General features: G+C 46.1%; 1 protein-coding gene across 1 annotated transcript; it reads left to right on the forward strand.

Moving 5' to 3' along the window:
* The first annotated feature begins 2,941 nt into the window (after positions 1-2,941).
* slc18a1 (solute carrier family 18 member A1) lies at positions 2,942-15,273 on the forward strand. The gene is made up of 17 exons (XM_085426607.1): positions 2,942-3,036; positions 6,902-7,000; positions 8,629-8,978; positions 9,213-9,337; positions 9,455-9,513; positions 9,625-9,708; positions 9,941-10,033; positions 10,441-10,530; positions 10,895-10,938; positions 11,820-11,880; positions 12,050-12,145; positions 12,714-12,792; positions 13,291-13,342; positions 14,114-14,177; positions 14,284-14,403; positions 14,478-14,611; positions 14,785-15,273. Exons 2-17 carry the CDS (start codon positions 6,904-6,906, stop codon positions 14,887-14,889), a joined length of 1,653 nt encoding a protein of 550 aa, XP_085282733.1. The 5' UTR covers positions 2,942-3,036; positions 6,902-6,903; the 3' UTR covers positions 14,890-15,273.
* Positions 15,274-15,593: the final 320 nt, after the last annotated feature.

A 15,593-nucleotide genomic window follows, 5' to 3' on the forward strand; every position in this document is an offset into this window, starting at 1 on the left:
TCTATTGGACGTGATGGTTATCAAAACCAAACATGATAAATTTGGCAAGTGCAGGAGACACGACACGGAGCAGATTTGTCAATCAGGCTGCAGAATGCAATGCTGTACTGTGCAATAAAAAATCAGCGAAAAAGTGAAGCAGTGACGGATGAACAGCGGGACCACTGTGTGCTGTTTATTAATAAACAATAAAATATATTCCTAAATGACAACATGCCTAAAAGCAGAACGGTATTTGTACGTCAGTGGGAAAATAGCGGTGGCTTGCTAGCTTTTGTGCGGCTTCCCCGGGTCAGTGAAAACTTTAGAGAAAACTTAAGAGAAATGAATGAACTTACCAGGTTGCCCGATCTCTTCACATATCTTCCTCCAAGCTCGGTCCTTTTTATTCCTGTCTCGGTACTGAAAGCAGCTGGTGTCGTACAGCTCCAAGTTGTTTGCTACCGCATTGATCCCCTCCATTGAAGTATGAAGGGCTTTGGCTGGATCTGCCCCTTTGACCTAGGTAACAGCCACGTCACCAGGCTCCTGATTGGTTGTCGCGGCGCGATTTGACGCTGGAGTTCAGATTTTTCCAACTCGAGCGGGGGACGCGAAACGCGCGTATGCACAAAATGCAACACAAAAACTCACACGCGTGGTTTTATTCGCGAGTCAGACGCGCCAGACGCGCTACACTGACGCGCGTTTCAGGCGTTTTGGCGACGCAAATCTGCTTCCGAATTTTCGCGGGACCCGCAATCGCGTGTCATCGCTCCTTTCCATTGACTTTACATGTAAACCTGACGCTCTATTCGCGTCCATCGCGTTCGGTGTGAACACACCGTTAGTGAAAGAAGGTGTTTATTTCACCCAAACCAGTCCCAGTTTCCCTCTGTGGTCAGTGGTCCACCTGCAGTAGCTCCATGAGCTCCAGGTGGGCCTCTCCACGCAATTTGAGCATCACTGTGTCAGTGTAAGAGAGGCCCAATGAGAAAAAGATGGCCAACATGTTTACTGTAGTTCTAATTGCATCTGCTGTAATTACCCCTCTGCACGGTTTGACTGACACTCACCACCAGGGGGCGACGCATGTTCTTAATTGTTTGCTGCTTAATTGTGACGTTAAATGTACAAATGTGTACACAAAGACTTACCTGGTTAAATAACAGCTATAATCACTGCGCCCTCATGTGGTCATATGGCCTATTTGCAGTTTTTCTCCAACAAAACACAGCGATGTTTCTTCACATGGTGATAACTTTATTTTAAAATCAACCAGACAAAGAGGGAGAAGCTAGTCTCTGTGTGATCACGGACGCTGCGTCCTCCAAGCTGCACCGTTAGTGCTGGACCATATCTCCAGGTTTAGGAGCAACATGTGGCACCATGACTTTCCAGGAAGCTCTTTCTGATTTCAGAACGATGAACGAGCCTCACTGAGCTACGCACAGTCGGCCTGAAAGCAACGGCTGAGTCTCGCTAACAGTGTTGCTAATACCAACTTCATAACGAGCACGTGTTCTTGTTTCAGCACGTGACATCTTTGTGTTATTTAATATAATCAACATTTGCATAAAGTCTATTTCATTCTAACTTCCATGGGCCATCTGGCTCTCACATGAGCTGTGTCCCAAAACGTAGGCCGCATCCTTCAGAGGACCTGGCCTTCACGGTCTTTGAAGGACTCGGCCCACGTAGACCGAGAAGGCCGGAAGTGCGAGGCTGTGAAATGGGACGGTCCAGCCTTCTGATTAGCGTCACCGCTGTCTCAGGTGGAGTTTAATAAACCCAGCCGTCTGCTCCTTGCTATCTAAAATATAACAGGACACTGGAGTAAACTCTCGACCGTCTCACACTTCTGTTTTATCAGTTTCCTGTCTGATGTTTATTCAGCTGTGTGAAAACCCTGGAGGAACCCACCCGATGGATCAATAAAGTTCAATCTAATCTAATAACTTTGATCTCAGCCAAACAGATTTACTCCGGAATAAATAAAACACTGAAAAAAGCTTCAGCTGCTTCAGCTGTTACACAAGCACCGTCCATCCAGCCAGGAGACAGGCTCTGCAGAGCGCCAAGGTTTCCTGCCTGGTGCCTCTGAGAGAGTTCATCCAGTAATAATCAGTTTTGAGTCATTAGCATGAATTTATATGGAATGTAAATGAAAAACACGGGAACTCTTAGGTTTACGGCCTCCCCCCCCCCAGCATGCCTGATGCCCCCCCATGCCCCGTAGCTGCCCTTTCATTATCTCCAGCCCTGCATCTAAAACTCGCAGCTGCCTGAAAGGAGGGACCGGACGTCTGTACCCAGCGATGGGTGATTTGGAAAATGATCGTCAGTGACGTGGAAACAGCAGCAGCCTTGACGATGTGACTCGTGCACACGCTCATATCTACATCCTTTCATCTGTTTGGGTGAATAATAAGTCGTGTTTGTGCTCACGGGTGGAGAGCGTTCTATGAAGCATTTCATGCAGCAGTGTAAACACAGGGGTGTGTGTGGATGGAGATGTGTGTGTACGATAAGCTCTGCAGCCTGCAGGTTGTTCCAGGGCTTCAATAAAAGGACAGCAGATGCTCATAATTACACTCACTCAGGTCTGTGTTTCTGTCTTTATGAGGACCCTCAATGACATAATCCAGCACCAGACCTTTTATCCATCATGATTAAAAATGTCTAACTCTGACCCCGATTTGAACTTGAAACCCTAAAACTAACCCCAAGCCTCTAAGGGCGAAACGTTAGAGCTGATGTCCTCATAAAGGCTCAAATGTACACAGGTCCCCAGAAACATAGGGAAACAAACGTACAGAGGTCTGCAGGTGTGTCAGTTGCCTGTGTGTAAATATGTGTGTGTGTCTCCATGTTGTCTGTTTTTGTCATTGTCAGAACAAAAAGGGAGGAAACATTCACCTCCTCACGTACTCCTCTTCCACCCTCCCTCCTCTCCTTACCTCCTCTCTCCTCTTGTCCTCTGATCTCTCCTCCCCTCAGGTTGGGTTTATATCTGATCCATCAGCAGCTGAAGAGAAAACCAGCGTCCAGCAGCAGGTAGGACCCGCACGTCCGTTTATTGGTGCTTTCATTCAAGTTTGACTCTTTTATAGATTAGAGGTTTTATCACATTATTTTAATGCTTTGTTTCATTGGAGCTGTTATTGTCTTATCCTTTAATATTTATTTATTTTTATTGATTTGTTTACATTTGGGGTGGGTAGATTAAAACAATTATAAATAGTACAGCATTAACAATTTTCATTTATCCTTATGTTTAGTTTTAAAGTCACCTCCAGTTTTTCTAGATTTAATATCTCGTATTTTTCTTATTCTCTTTGTCTTTATTTAACTTTTTATTTTAATTTTTCTTGGTTTCATTTATTTAGAGTATTTTTATTATTCATTAAAATTTCACAGAATTGAATTTATTTTACTTAATACTAAAATTGGCTTTCATGACTGTTTTTTAAAAATATTTTTTATCTGTAATTCATCTATTTATTGGACATAAATGAGATATTTTTGTCTAATTTAATTTTTGTTTAAATTAAACGTTACTTTAAGGTTTGTTTGATGTTATTGTTGTGTATTTTCATTTTTATTTATATTCTCAGTTTATATTATGAAATACAAAGATTTTTTAAATAAAATAAAAATACAGGATGAACAGTGTCTGGAGATCTGTTGACTGATTATCAGGATCTGGTTATTCTAATTTTGGCTTCTTGATTGGACTCTTATATAAAACAAAACATCAGTAGATGCATCAGTGTGTTCAGCCGGTCTCTCTGCATTAAACAAACGATTCAGAGGCAAAATTACATTTCAGATCAGTTTCCATCAAACAGGAGAGAGCGAGGCGTGTGTGTGTCTGTGTGTGTGTCTGTGTGTGTGTGTGTGTGTGTGTGTGTGTCTGTGTGTGTGTGTGTGTGTGTGTGTGTGTGTGTGTGTCTGTGTGTCTGTGTGTGTGTGTGTGTGTGTGTGTGTGTGTGTGTGTGTCTGTGTGTGTGTGTGTGTGTGTGTGTGTGTGTGTGTCTGTGTGTGTGTGTGTGTGTGCGTGTGTGTGTGTGTGTCTGTGTGTGTGTGTGTGTGTGCGTGTGTGTGTGTGTGTGTCTGTGTGTGTGTGTGTGTGTGTGTGTGTGTGTGTGTCTGTGTGTGTGTGTGCGTGTGTGTGTGTGTGTCTGTGTGTGTGTGTGTGTGTGTGTGTGTGTGTGTGTGTGTGTGTGTCTGTGTGTGTGTGTGTGTGTGTGTGTGTGTGTGTGTCTGTGTGTGTGTCTGTGTGTCTGTGTGTGTGTGTGTGTGTGTGTCTGTGTGTGTGTGTCTGTGTGTGTGTCTGTGTCTGTGTGTGTGTGTGTGTGTGTGTGTGTGTCTGTGTGTGTGTCTGTGTCTGTGTGTGTGTGTGTGTGTCTGTGTGTGTGTGTCTGTGTGTGTGTGTCTGTGTGTGTGTCTGTGTGTGTGTGTCTGTGTGTGTGTCTGTGTCTGTGTGTGTGTGTGTGTGTGTGTGTGTGTCTGTGTGTGTGTCTGTGTCTGTGTGTGTGTGTGTGTGTCTGTGTGTGTGTCTGTGTGTGTGTGTCTGTGTGTGTGTGTCTGTGTGTGTGTCTGTGTCTGTGTGTGTGTGTGTGTGTCTGTGTGTGTGTCTGTGTCTGTGTGTGTGTGTGTGTGTGCGTGTGTGTGTGTGTGTCTGTGTGTGTGTGTGTGTGTGTCTGTGTGTGTGTGTGTGTGTGTGTGTGTCTGTGTGTGTGTGTGTGTGTGTGTGTGTGTCTGTGTGCGTGTGTGTGTGTGTGTGTGTGTGTGTTACTGAGGCAGGAAACGGCCTCTGAAACAATCAGCAGCACGATGCTAACACTATGACGTGCTGAAAAGTTTGTCTTCTACGGACGCCGTGAAGAAATCATCTGAAAGGATCTTTTTAATAACTCGGATAAATCTGCTGCAAATACATGTTTGATGATTTTGTGTTTGTTGTTATTTGTTTGAATAATTTAGAATCTTTACTTGAGACTTGATTTAGACTTTAGTCTCACATTTAAACCCCTGACTTGTATTGGGAGTTACTGGAGGTTACTGGAGGTTATTGGAGGTTATTGGGGATTGTTGGGAGTTACTGGTGGGTGTTGGAGGTTACTGGGGTCATTGGGAGTTACTCGGGGTTGGTCTCTACGTGGATTACTCGTTAGTCTTTACTCGGGTGTTGACTTGCTGCGTGTCTCAGTTCAGGGAACACATGTTGTGTTTGGGAGCGTCCTCTTGTTGAAGCCTAGACTCTCTGACAGGCACATGTGGATACTGTGTGTTTCTTGTGTCATCAAGTTGACCTTTTGCTGCTCCTACCTGTGTTCAGCTGTAGCTTTGATAGAGGTGCTCGTGCTTGATAATCAGGGCACCAGAATGCTGTTCTTGCTCTGTGGGTTAAATCACAGCAAACATTTCTGGCACAACTTCTCCTACTTCCAAGGTGCATGGAGAGGATTTATTTTTTGTTTTTATTCTAATTTTATCAGTTAAATTATTCTCGCATGAGTAATGTTTATTTAATTAATTTTATTTATTTTTTCAGCCAAAGAAGGAGTAGCATTCTAGACATCTTATCTTAAGTCTACATTTTAGAGATTTTACATTTTAGAGACATAAATTAGGACCTTTTAACTAATGTGTTCCCATGTGATGATGTCCTCTTGTTTTTAATTCCTCTGCTGGACCAACCTCCTTTTATTATCAAACTCTGCCCTTTGTCCATTTTGTTTTGTATATTCACAGTGTTCTTCTTGTGTATTTCACGCATGTGTTATTTTGAGATAGGTGGGGGTTATGTCTCCCCCCCCCCCCCCCCCCCCCCATCCTCATCATTAATGATCTAGTCCAGTATTTACTTGGGTGACTTAACCAATTAACCAGTACCTACCTGTTATATGTCAGCTGGTCTATGACGTTTTGATTGGTTATTCTGAATCTTTTTCTGTTTCCTGTCTTGTATTTAAGCATTTTTTTTTACAATGTTGTGCTATGACCCTGATGAAGGCCACGAGCCGAAACGCGTTGGTCAATTGTTAAAGTTGTTCATCTTAAGTGTTGCTGGAGTCCCTGCTTTGCTTGCTCTGTGGGTTTTGGTCCTGTTGGTGTAAAGGTCTGACAGCTTGTTGAAGATGCTATACTTTGGTGTCAAGCTGTGTTTTATGTGCAGCGTATTTTAAAAGACTCTCATTAAGGACTGTACTGCTCACAGAGGAATGAGTACACTTGTTAGTAGATAAAAGTTTCTTTCATCTCGTCACCACAACAGGCGCTTCATGTGTGACTTGGCAGATGAACTTCCTGTTGTAGCCCCAGAGGGATTTGTGTCCCGGGATCAAACCTGGGAGCTTCTGCTTATTAGGATAATGAGTAAAGCACTATGGAGCTGCCTCATGTTTTAGTAGGTACCTTCATATAATTGGCACATTAGATTAGTTAAATGGAGAGGACTGACAGGCTGTTGATGTTCAAGCTGCACAGATCCCGACAGTGCAGACAAACCTCCACGTCTGTGGTCTGCAGGCTCAGGCTGATAATAACAGCATGTTCTGCTGTTTTATTAAAGATTAAATGTGATATGAAGCAGCTCCCAGTCTCTGTGCAGCTGCTCTTATTGCTTCAGGTCCTTCAGGTCTCGCTGCAGAAACACGTGTTTGCATAACGACTGAGAAAAACAGCTGTTCTCCGGACTCTGGACAATACTCGACTAAACGCACAGTTATTGTCTGTAAATAAAGCTTTTCACAAATATTTAAATGAGTTGGTTTGAGTCATGTTTGCTTTTTCTTACTGTGGAGTTTGACTCGGGTGCATGTTTGTCTTAATTTGGTGGAGCTACATGTTTTATGAACGGTGGTTTTGGTTGATCTTGAGGAGACTGACGGATGACCGGCGTGTGTCTTTGCAGACATGGCGTTGCTCCATCAGAGTCGAGGCTCACCCAGACTCGTCCTGGTGGTGGTTTGTGTCGCTCTGCTGCTCGACAATATGCTGCTCACTGTGGTCGGTGAGTAACCGGCGCACACTCCACGAAACGACGCATCACAAAGACCAAATACCAGATTGTGAAAAATCTCTTTATACCACACCACGGGGACTCTTATAGCTCGAACTCCAGCCCTGTGTTTAGCCTGTCTTTGTTTACATTTCGCTGAACTATCTTCATAAAAACTGTCTTCAGATGTCATTGTTCCTGCAGTTTAGTCACAGATTTGTGTGCATCGATCGCTGGTGTGGTAGGACTTGACTTAAGCGGCCAAAGAAGTGCAGGAGACTGATGCTGTCCAGCATAGCGAGTGATTTATTCACCATTTTGTGACCCAAACAATATTTACAAAGAAATAAAAAAGAAACTCAACTCTTTAATTAACTCAGTTCAAATAAACATAACTGAATCTGAATCAGCAGAAATTAAGGTCAGACTGCACACAGCTACACTGACCTGAACCTCTCTCCTCAAACACCCGAGTTCTTCTGCTTAAATCGTCCACTTAACCAAACACTTTCTCCTCTGGACTATTTCACTCAGTAGGTAAGATGAACATGATCATACTCAAACGTCTGCTACTCCTCTTTACTCGCAACATAAACTCTGTGGTGGAATCAATACATATTCAATAAATCTATTCCTCCATAAACCCTCTAAAATCAACTTGATTAAATTCTAAGAGTTCTTCCCCTTCTGCACTTGGTCTCTTCCTGTGACCTCAGATGAACCCAGAAGCTATAAAGCAGGAAGTAAAACTACATTTCCTCCTTTTGTTTCTGGAAGACATGTAGGTAAGGTAAGTCTAAACAATACAAATTAACAGTTGAAATAAAGAACATGTTAACTTAACAAACTTGTAGGGATTGATTTAAACCAAGATGTTATATAATCTGTAAAAGTGCAAAACATAAACCCGGGATAGTAGATGTTTGCCTGTTGCAGACGACATGTGAAATATGGTTCAATCAAAACAAGAATGTTAACTACGAATATGGACAAATGGTCCTCTCAGCCACTCTGTCACAGCTGGACTCATTCAACACTGAAGAGAAAGTAAAAACAGATCGGTTTATGCAGGTGGACAGGTGTGACTGATTACCGTCACACTGAGGATTTTCAGGGAAGGTGTGCAGCTAAGAGAATAAGAGAGGACAGTAACACTCCTAAAATCCCTGAAAGAAGAACTCAAAGGATGGAGCTGCAGCCTGAATAATAATCTGTCCACATACTTTTGGCCGTGCAGCGTCTGAGCCGATCTGTGACGCAGCCGGAAACCTCGAGGTCGACGCCGTCGTTAGCTGTTAGACTCTGCAGAGGACACACACACACACACACACACACACACACACACACACACACACACACACACACACACACACACACACACACACACACACACACACACACACACACACACACCACCTCCTGACCTGGACCTTTACAGTGGGCTTGTATCTGCTCTCCTTTTTTCTCCGCTCAGATTGAATCTTCTTCTTCTTCGGTGCTCTTTCATCCTCATGTTTTGTCTGCACAGCTTTAAATAATTAAACATCCAGTAGGAGCTGTCTCAGATGGAGGACCACATGTTGTTGTTGTTACTGATTACGGTTACTGCCTGCTCTGAATGATCTGTCTCCGTCCTGTAGTACCGATCATCCCAACATTCCTCTACGCCATCGAGCATCCGAGTCCAGAGCCACAGACCGCCCAGCCCTCCCTGCTCCCTCTGCGCGGCCTCGATGCATCACGTCTGGGCACTGCACCCTCACGGCCCCCCTCCTCCGCCTTCAGCCTCCAGACCTCCAGACGGACCTCCCAGCGCCTCCACCTGCCTCGGCCCAGTACCGGTGCACCGGTCCAGGTTACAGGGCCGACCCTATCGGCTCTGGTGTCCCTGTTTGATAACTCGACCTTCAGCCTGACTGACGTGAGCGCCGGCACCAAACCGGCGGACCGGACCTCAGTGACCGCGGATGTGCAGGGCAACGAGACCGAAGTAGGTGGAGACCACCGATACCTGACCAGCCCATCACTTCATGATCAATAATCTATCAGCTCTGGTTCCTACTGTTCCCCTCTGTTTCCTTTCTCTTTCCTTATTTTGTTTTCTCAATTCCTTTCTTTTGTCTCCTCCTCCTCCTCCTTGCTCTCTCTGCCCATTTCCTCACTTCTCTCTAAACCTTATTTCGCTTCCTTGTTTTGGCTTGTTTCACACATTTCCTTTCCTTAGGGCTCTTCCTGTCTTCAGGACAGTTTGTTTCTGGAAGAAGAAAATGTTCGAGTTGGTTTGTTGTTTGCTTCTAAAGCTATCATCCAGCTGCTCGTCAACCCCTTCGTTGGTCCACTGACTAACAGGTAATATTATAATTAGCAGTAATAGTAATGTTAGCAGTAATAGTAGTATTGAAAGAGAACATGCAGACAGGCTGAACCTTCTTGTTCTGAAACTGAAGAATGTTTTTCTGTCTGCAGGATCGGGTATCACATCCCCATGTTTGCTGGTTTCATCATCATGTTTGTGTCAACCATCAGTAAGATGTTACAAACACACACACACACACACACACACACACACACACACACACACACACACACACAGGTGTGTTTTCTCTGAAGTGTGTGATCCTGTGTGTCTCTGTCAGTGTTTGCCTTCTCAGGGACGTACGCTCTGCTGTTCGTCGCTCGCTCTCTGCAGGGGATCGGCTCGTCCTTCTCCTCAGTGGCAGGTCGGCACAGAACACCTGAAGCAGCAGACAGTGTTTAACAGCACCTGTACATACACCTGTAGTCTCACCTGTACTCTCACTCATATGTTAAGTGAAGCAACCTCTTGCGGTCATGTGACTAAACTGTTAAATGTGGCCTTGGCGCCGGAGAGTTCTCCCTGATCTAAAGGTGTGAACAGATGCGTTCGTGTTCAGGTGCTGGATGATGACATCATGTCTTCGTGTCATGCAGGTCTGGGCATGCTGGCCAGCGTGTACACGGATGATGAGGAGAGAGGCATCGCGATGGGCGTGGCACTGGGAGGACTGGCTATGGGAGTCCTGAGTGAGTCACAAACTCAAAAAAAGTGTCGCTACAAACCACGCGAGAACGTTCAGTCTGCCGATTGGCCGCGGCGACAGAAGTGGTGTATGAACGAGTCGCCCACCTGGAGAGTTTAGTTTCACAGCTCGCTGTTTGTCCACTCTCCCAGAATATGAAGCACACCTGGCTACAGGAAGCAGCTTAGCTCAGACTTGCAGCATACACCTGGTACCTGTGTCTGATCCAGGTTGCATCACGTTCACGCCATAAACTAACTGCTTCCCCAAAGGGTCTGGGCACAGCTGATTGGTCCACAGCCGAGTGTCACTGCTGCACAAATGAACTGGATGTTCACTGAATGTTGATTTGTCAGGTTTACATGATGCTGTTGTTTTAGCTCTTCATATAGTTTGTGTGTTGTGTTTCAGTCGGAGCGCCTTTCGGCAGCGTGATGTATGACTTTGTGGGGAAGAGCGCCCCCTTCCTGATCCTGGCCTTCCTGGCTGTGTTCGATGGAGGTAAACCTGGAGACGAGGCTGGTCCTAATGCAGGATGATAATGATGGGTGGAGCCCCTGTTTAGCACGTTTAGCTTTTTTTTGTTGTTTTAATGCCATCGTCATCCTGATTTACCGGAGCCGCCCTCGTGTGGCCGTTAGAGGAACCTGCAGCTTTTTCAGCACATTAAATCAAACACATTAAGCACAGCGTGGTGCCCTTTTCATAAAATATGATCCCCTTCGAGACCAAATTGAAGTAAACAGGATGATGAGCTGCAGTTCAAAGTTCACAAATGTCCGGCTGACGTCACGGTGACCACGGCTTTGTTTAGACCAACCAAGGTCGCCAGCATCACTCCAGATTTTGTGTGTGTGTGTTGCAGCGTTGCAGTTGTGCATCCTGCAGCCTTCAAAGATCTCTCCTGGGGTGAGTACACTTTGAAATCCTCTCATCTGTTTATCGTGTCGAATGTCCCATTGTTCAATCGGGAAGGTCAAATGTAAATATGAGACTCATTTCGTTGGAAGCATTAAAATAATCAAACTTTAACATCTTATTATTGATTGAAATAATTCAGAGCTTCATTATCAGATGATGAGTCAGTGTAACGATGTGTTCCTCCTAACAGCGCCATCAGGAAGAAGGAATCACAGACACAGAGTAAGCTGGGAACCATTAAAAAACTGTCAAAGTTTGAGCCAAAAGTGGAGAAAATTGGGGAAAACGTCTGGAACCAGTGGGAAAAAGTAAAAGGAGGAAACTGAACTCTTCTAGATCAACATGTTTCATGCACTTTAATCTAGATGTTCTGAAATTATAAGGACAGTAAAAAAAAATTTGATCCCAAAACATTGATTCTGTTCATCTGGATGTAGCGTTACATCCAGATGAACAGAATCAATGTTTTGGGATTTCCTTATCTGGATGACTGAACATCAGACATAAACATGTTTGACTTTTTCCTGGTTTCAGTGTCGCGTTTTTATTTCAAAACTGAAACAAATAAAAGGCAAAAACTGGGGGAAAAAACCCCCCAAACAAACCCAGAAACAAATGAAACAAAAACTTTGTGATGAAATCTGACAAACATTAAGAAATTTTCCACTGATTAAAATTTTCAGTGACTTAAATTTTTCAAAATAAAACATGTCGGCCGGTTTCTGAGCTAATCTGAAGCTATTATACGGATCAAAAACATCTGTTTAAAGAGCCGACGGTTCTTCTGTGCCTGTTTGAATCGCAGCTGTTCTGGGTTCTCGTTGGTTCTGCATGTTGTCCAGCTTCAGCTCATGGTTTTATGGTTTCAGAGTGTGGAGGGAACGCCGTTACTCACCCTGCTGAAGGATCCGTACATCCTCGTCAGTGCAGGTGAGGCGACTTCACCAGGTTTGTTTAGTAAAAACTGAACGTCTGCAGGTACGAGCAAATGTTCACATTAACATTTGTTTCTGCTCCACGTCTGCGCATGAAGGAGCAGCAGCAGGTGTGAAAAGTCCTGATCGTGTTGTGACTCGTGTAAATCTCTGTGCGTCTGCAGGGTCTCTGTGCTTCGCCAACATGGGCGTGGCCATCCTGGAGCCCACTCTGCCCATCTGGATGATGCAGACGATGTGCTCCCCGAAATGGCAGCTGGGTACGTTTTTCTGCTCGGGTCTGTTTGTGCCGACGCTGTAACGCTTTTCCCCGAGCTGCTGCCGTCACAGTTGATTCTGATGGTGGGTCACGGCTGGGGTCACTGTGAGGGTCGGCCGGGCGCAGACGCTTCTAACCGGACGTCCAGCCCGGCTGTTTCTGCTCTGACTTCACCACAGAAGCTCAAAAATGAGGTTTTCTGAAGGTGACCCAGGAGTTTCCAACATGAAGGCCACACTGAGCGTGCTCCTCAGGGTGTTCTGCGGTCATTGAGGTCGTTCTCATGAAGTCGCCCCCGGGGTGAGACGTTCAGCGCAGACTTTGACGTCATTCGTGAGAAACAGCCTGAGCTGGCCCGAAGAGCCAGCACCATCTTCCCTCAGCACCAGTCTGTCTCAGCTCGGTCTCTCCGTGACTTCCCTCACATCCACTCAGCAGATATCCAGTTGAGGACTCGCTGGTTGGAGACATTAAAGGAGCTACCAGGACTTTGAGGAGCAGTTGCAGAACTGAGGTCTTTGTGACTGCACCTCATACGTTGACCCTAACAGGTGTGTGCTGTGTTGCAGGTATTGCCTTCCTCCCTGCCAGCGTGTCCTACCTGATAGGAACAAACCTGTTTGGTGTTCTGGCCAATAAGATGGGACGGTGAGTACTTCTGCATCTGACCACAAGAGAGGGTTTCTCAGGGTCAGGGGTCAGCCTCGGTCTGCAGAGACGTGAAACCTCTGCACAGGGTGAAGTATCAGACCTGGTGCTTAGACACCTTCAGACTCTGAGTGAGAGGTGACCTGGCAGAGCGTGTGTCAGCACCAATAAAACACTTTCATCATAAGAAACGTTATCCCGGCTCTGTTCAGAGGAGCGTTTCAAAGTGTTTCACAGGGATTAATGAGGCAAAGGAAAACCATATCGGAGCTGATCAGCACCTCAGAGATTAAGCTTACTTCTCCGGTTTTTAAGCTTTACATTGATCCGATCCTGCTGACAGATCCCTCGGTCCACACCACGTTTCCTGGGAATCTGTCCAGCGGCTAAATCAGCAGATTAGCAGATTAACTCTTCAGATCCAGTTCAGACCTGACGCTGAAGCTTTCTGGTAAACCAGCAGCTGTAAGAGGCTGATGTCTGTTTGTGTGTCTCCAGGTGGCTGTGCTCCATGCTAGGGATGTTTATCGTTGGCATCAGTCTGCTGTGTGTGAGTACGACATCATCTCTTTGTTTATCCATCTTCCTATGATTCATCATCATCTGTCAGTCATCGATCCTTTCATCCACCCAAACACCAAACAGTAACCCATCCGTCCATCATTGGTTAATGTGGATCTGTGCAGCAGTGGGAGCAGGCGCTCCTCCTGACGCTCCGTCTGAACCCGGGGAGCCTCCCAGGAACCTGGTTTCCCAAAATAAGCTGGCATGCAGAGAAGAGCAGATTACATATTAGAGCCTCAAAGCTTCGAATGTTCCCATCGGGTGCTCTGTAAACTCTTCGTCTTCCACCGTGCACGCAGCATGAGCTTTCATAGATGACGAGTCCGTTTCTACCATCCACACCTGAGCGCACTTTTACTTTATTAGCCAGGTTACCTGTGCTGACGAGGATGCTGCCCAAACTAGCCCACCCTGCAGTGTTAGCTCCATCACCTCACTTTAAGAAGGTCCTGAGGTCAAATCCACCAGCTTCCTCCCACAGCCCAACGACCTCCCTGTTAGGATAATTAGTGGTTCTAAATGGATCACAGGTGTGAATGATCACCTCTGCTCTGACCTGTACACCTGGAACAGGCCTGAGAACCACCTGTGATCCTGATCTAAGCAGGATATAAACTGATGTTCATGTTCTGGGAAAGCCAACAGAACCCTCACTTCCTGTCATCCAACTAATCAGCATGATGAAAAGAGCCTTCATGTCAGGAAGCACACCTCGCGTTAAGCGTGATGTAACTGCGATGTTCGATGTGTGTTTCAGGTTCCCTTTGCCACCAGTATCTACGGCCTGATTGGACCAAACGGCGGTCTGGGATTCGCGATAGGTGACGTGTGAAATGTGTAACGGCATGTTGGGTCTGCACATCTGCAGTGTTTTTACTGAAACCATGAAATCAGTGACACCCTCTCACCTGTCCTGTGGTGCTTCAGGTATGGTGGACTCCTCCATGATGGCCATTATGGGCTACCTGGTTGATATCCGCCACGCCTCCGTCTACGGCAGCGTCTACGCCATCGCTGACGTGGCGCTGTGCATGGGCTTCGCCATAGGTACCACACTCACATTCGCACAGCAGAAAGGAAAAAGCCAATGATGATATTAAAATCTCCTCCTGTTGTTCCAGGGCCATCCACAGGTGGCGCTCTGGTCCAGGCCGTGGGCTTTCCCTGTCTCATGGTGTTCATCGGGGTCATCAACATCCTGTACGCGCCGCTCTGCTTCCTGTTGCGTAACCCTGCTGTCCGAGAGGAGAAAATGGTAAATAAAGCTCAGGGGTGGAGAAGAGAGTGCAGGCAGGGTGGAGCGGGTGGAGACGAGTGCAGTGAGATTGATTGGTATTCACTCCTGCATCGTGTGTGTGTGTGTGTGTGTGTGTGTGTGTGTGTGTGTGTGTGTGTGTGTGTGTGTGTGTGTGTGTGTGTGTGTTGCAGGCGATCATTGATCAGGAGTGTGTGATGCACAGGAAAAGCTACAACACAGAGAGCCGTGACTTTCCTCTGAGCGACTACAGCGAGGAGGAGGAGACGGAGGAGTGATGCACACAAGCTCGCCAAAACGTCCACATCGTTATACGCCACCTTCGTGTCACCTTTGCACTTCCTGATCATCTAGTTGGGGGGGCTGTCAGTGATGTTTAGTTTAACTCTGACTCATGCTAAGCTACTGTGAGCGATCAGAATCAGCCGATGGTGGTTGAAGCGATCTGGATGTGAATTTCAGAATCTGTGTTTGCTGTTCTTGTGTTTCCTCCCACCTGCAGTCAAAGTGTTGAAACTGTACCTGTGTCTGACCTCTGACCTGTGTCACCATTAAAACCTGCCCTAACCTGGAGAGCAGCTGCTCACCTGTGTGTGCTTACCTGTCCATCACAGTGTCAGGCTCACAGAACTGTGTGTGTGTGTGTGTGTGTGTGTGTGTTTTCATGCTTATCTTTCATTTCCTGACTTCTTGTTGCTCCTGAAAGGAACGCGGCGCTCCGTCAGCTGGAAAGGCAAACAGGAAGTGTCTGTGCAGCTCTCAGCACTTCACACGCAGCAGCGTTATCAGTGTCAGCTCAGATGTTTTGTAGTTCAGGCAGGAGGACATGCTGTCACTGTAAGCTGCTGACTCGGGTTCAGGACGTGTGTGGACCTCGAAGCCAAAGGTGAGGTCGGCCTGCTCGCTCCACCTTTTACCTGAAATCATCTCCACAGCTTCACTCTGACACGCTAAGCCTCAACGTTTCCTCACATTTCAACTC

This window comes from Rhamphochromis longiceps, linkage group LG12 (genome assembly GCF_057381845.1).
Source record: "Rhamphochromis longiceps isolate RC_006_pf linkage group LG12, R_longiceps_female_GT1.1, whole genome shotgun sequence".
Taxonomy (NCBI): domain Eukaryota; kingdom Metazoa; phylum Chordata; class Actinopteri; order Cichliformes; family Cichlidae; genus Rhamphochromis; species Rhamphochromis longiceps.

Coding starts and splice junctions, on each gene's coding strand:
- slc18a1 (XM_085426607.1), top strand. CDS start 6,904: ATGGCGTTGCTCCATCAGAGTCGAGGCTCACCCAGACTCGTCCTGGTG. Junction 8,979..9,212: donor TGCAGGGCAACGAGACCGAA/GTAGGTGGAGAC, acceptor TCCTTTCCTTAG/GGCTCTTCCTGTCTTCAGGA. Junction 10,939..11,819: donor CTTCAAAGATCTCTCCTGGG/GTGAGTACACTT, acceptor TTATGGTTTCAG/AGTGTGGAGGGAACGCCGTT.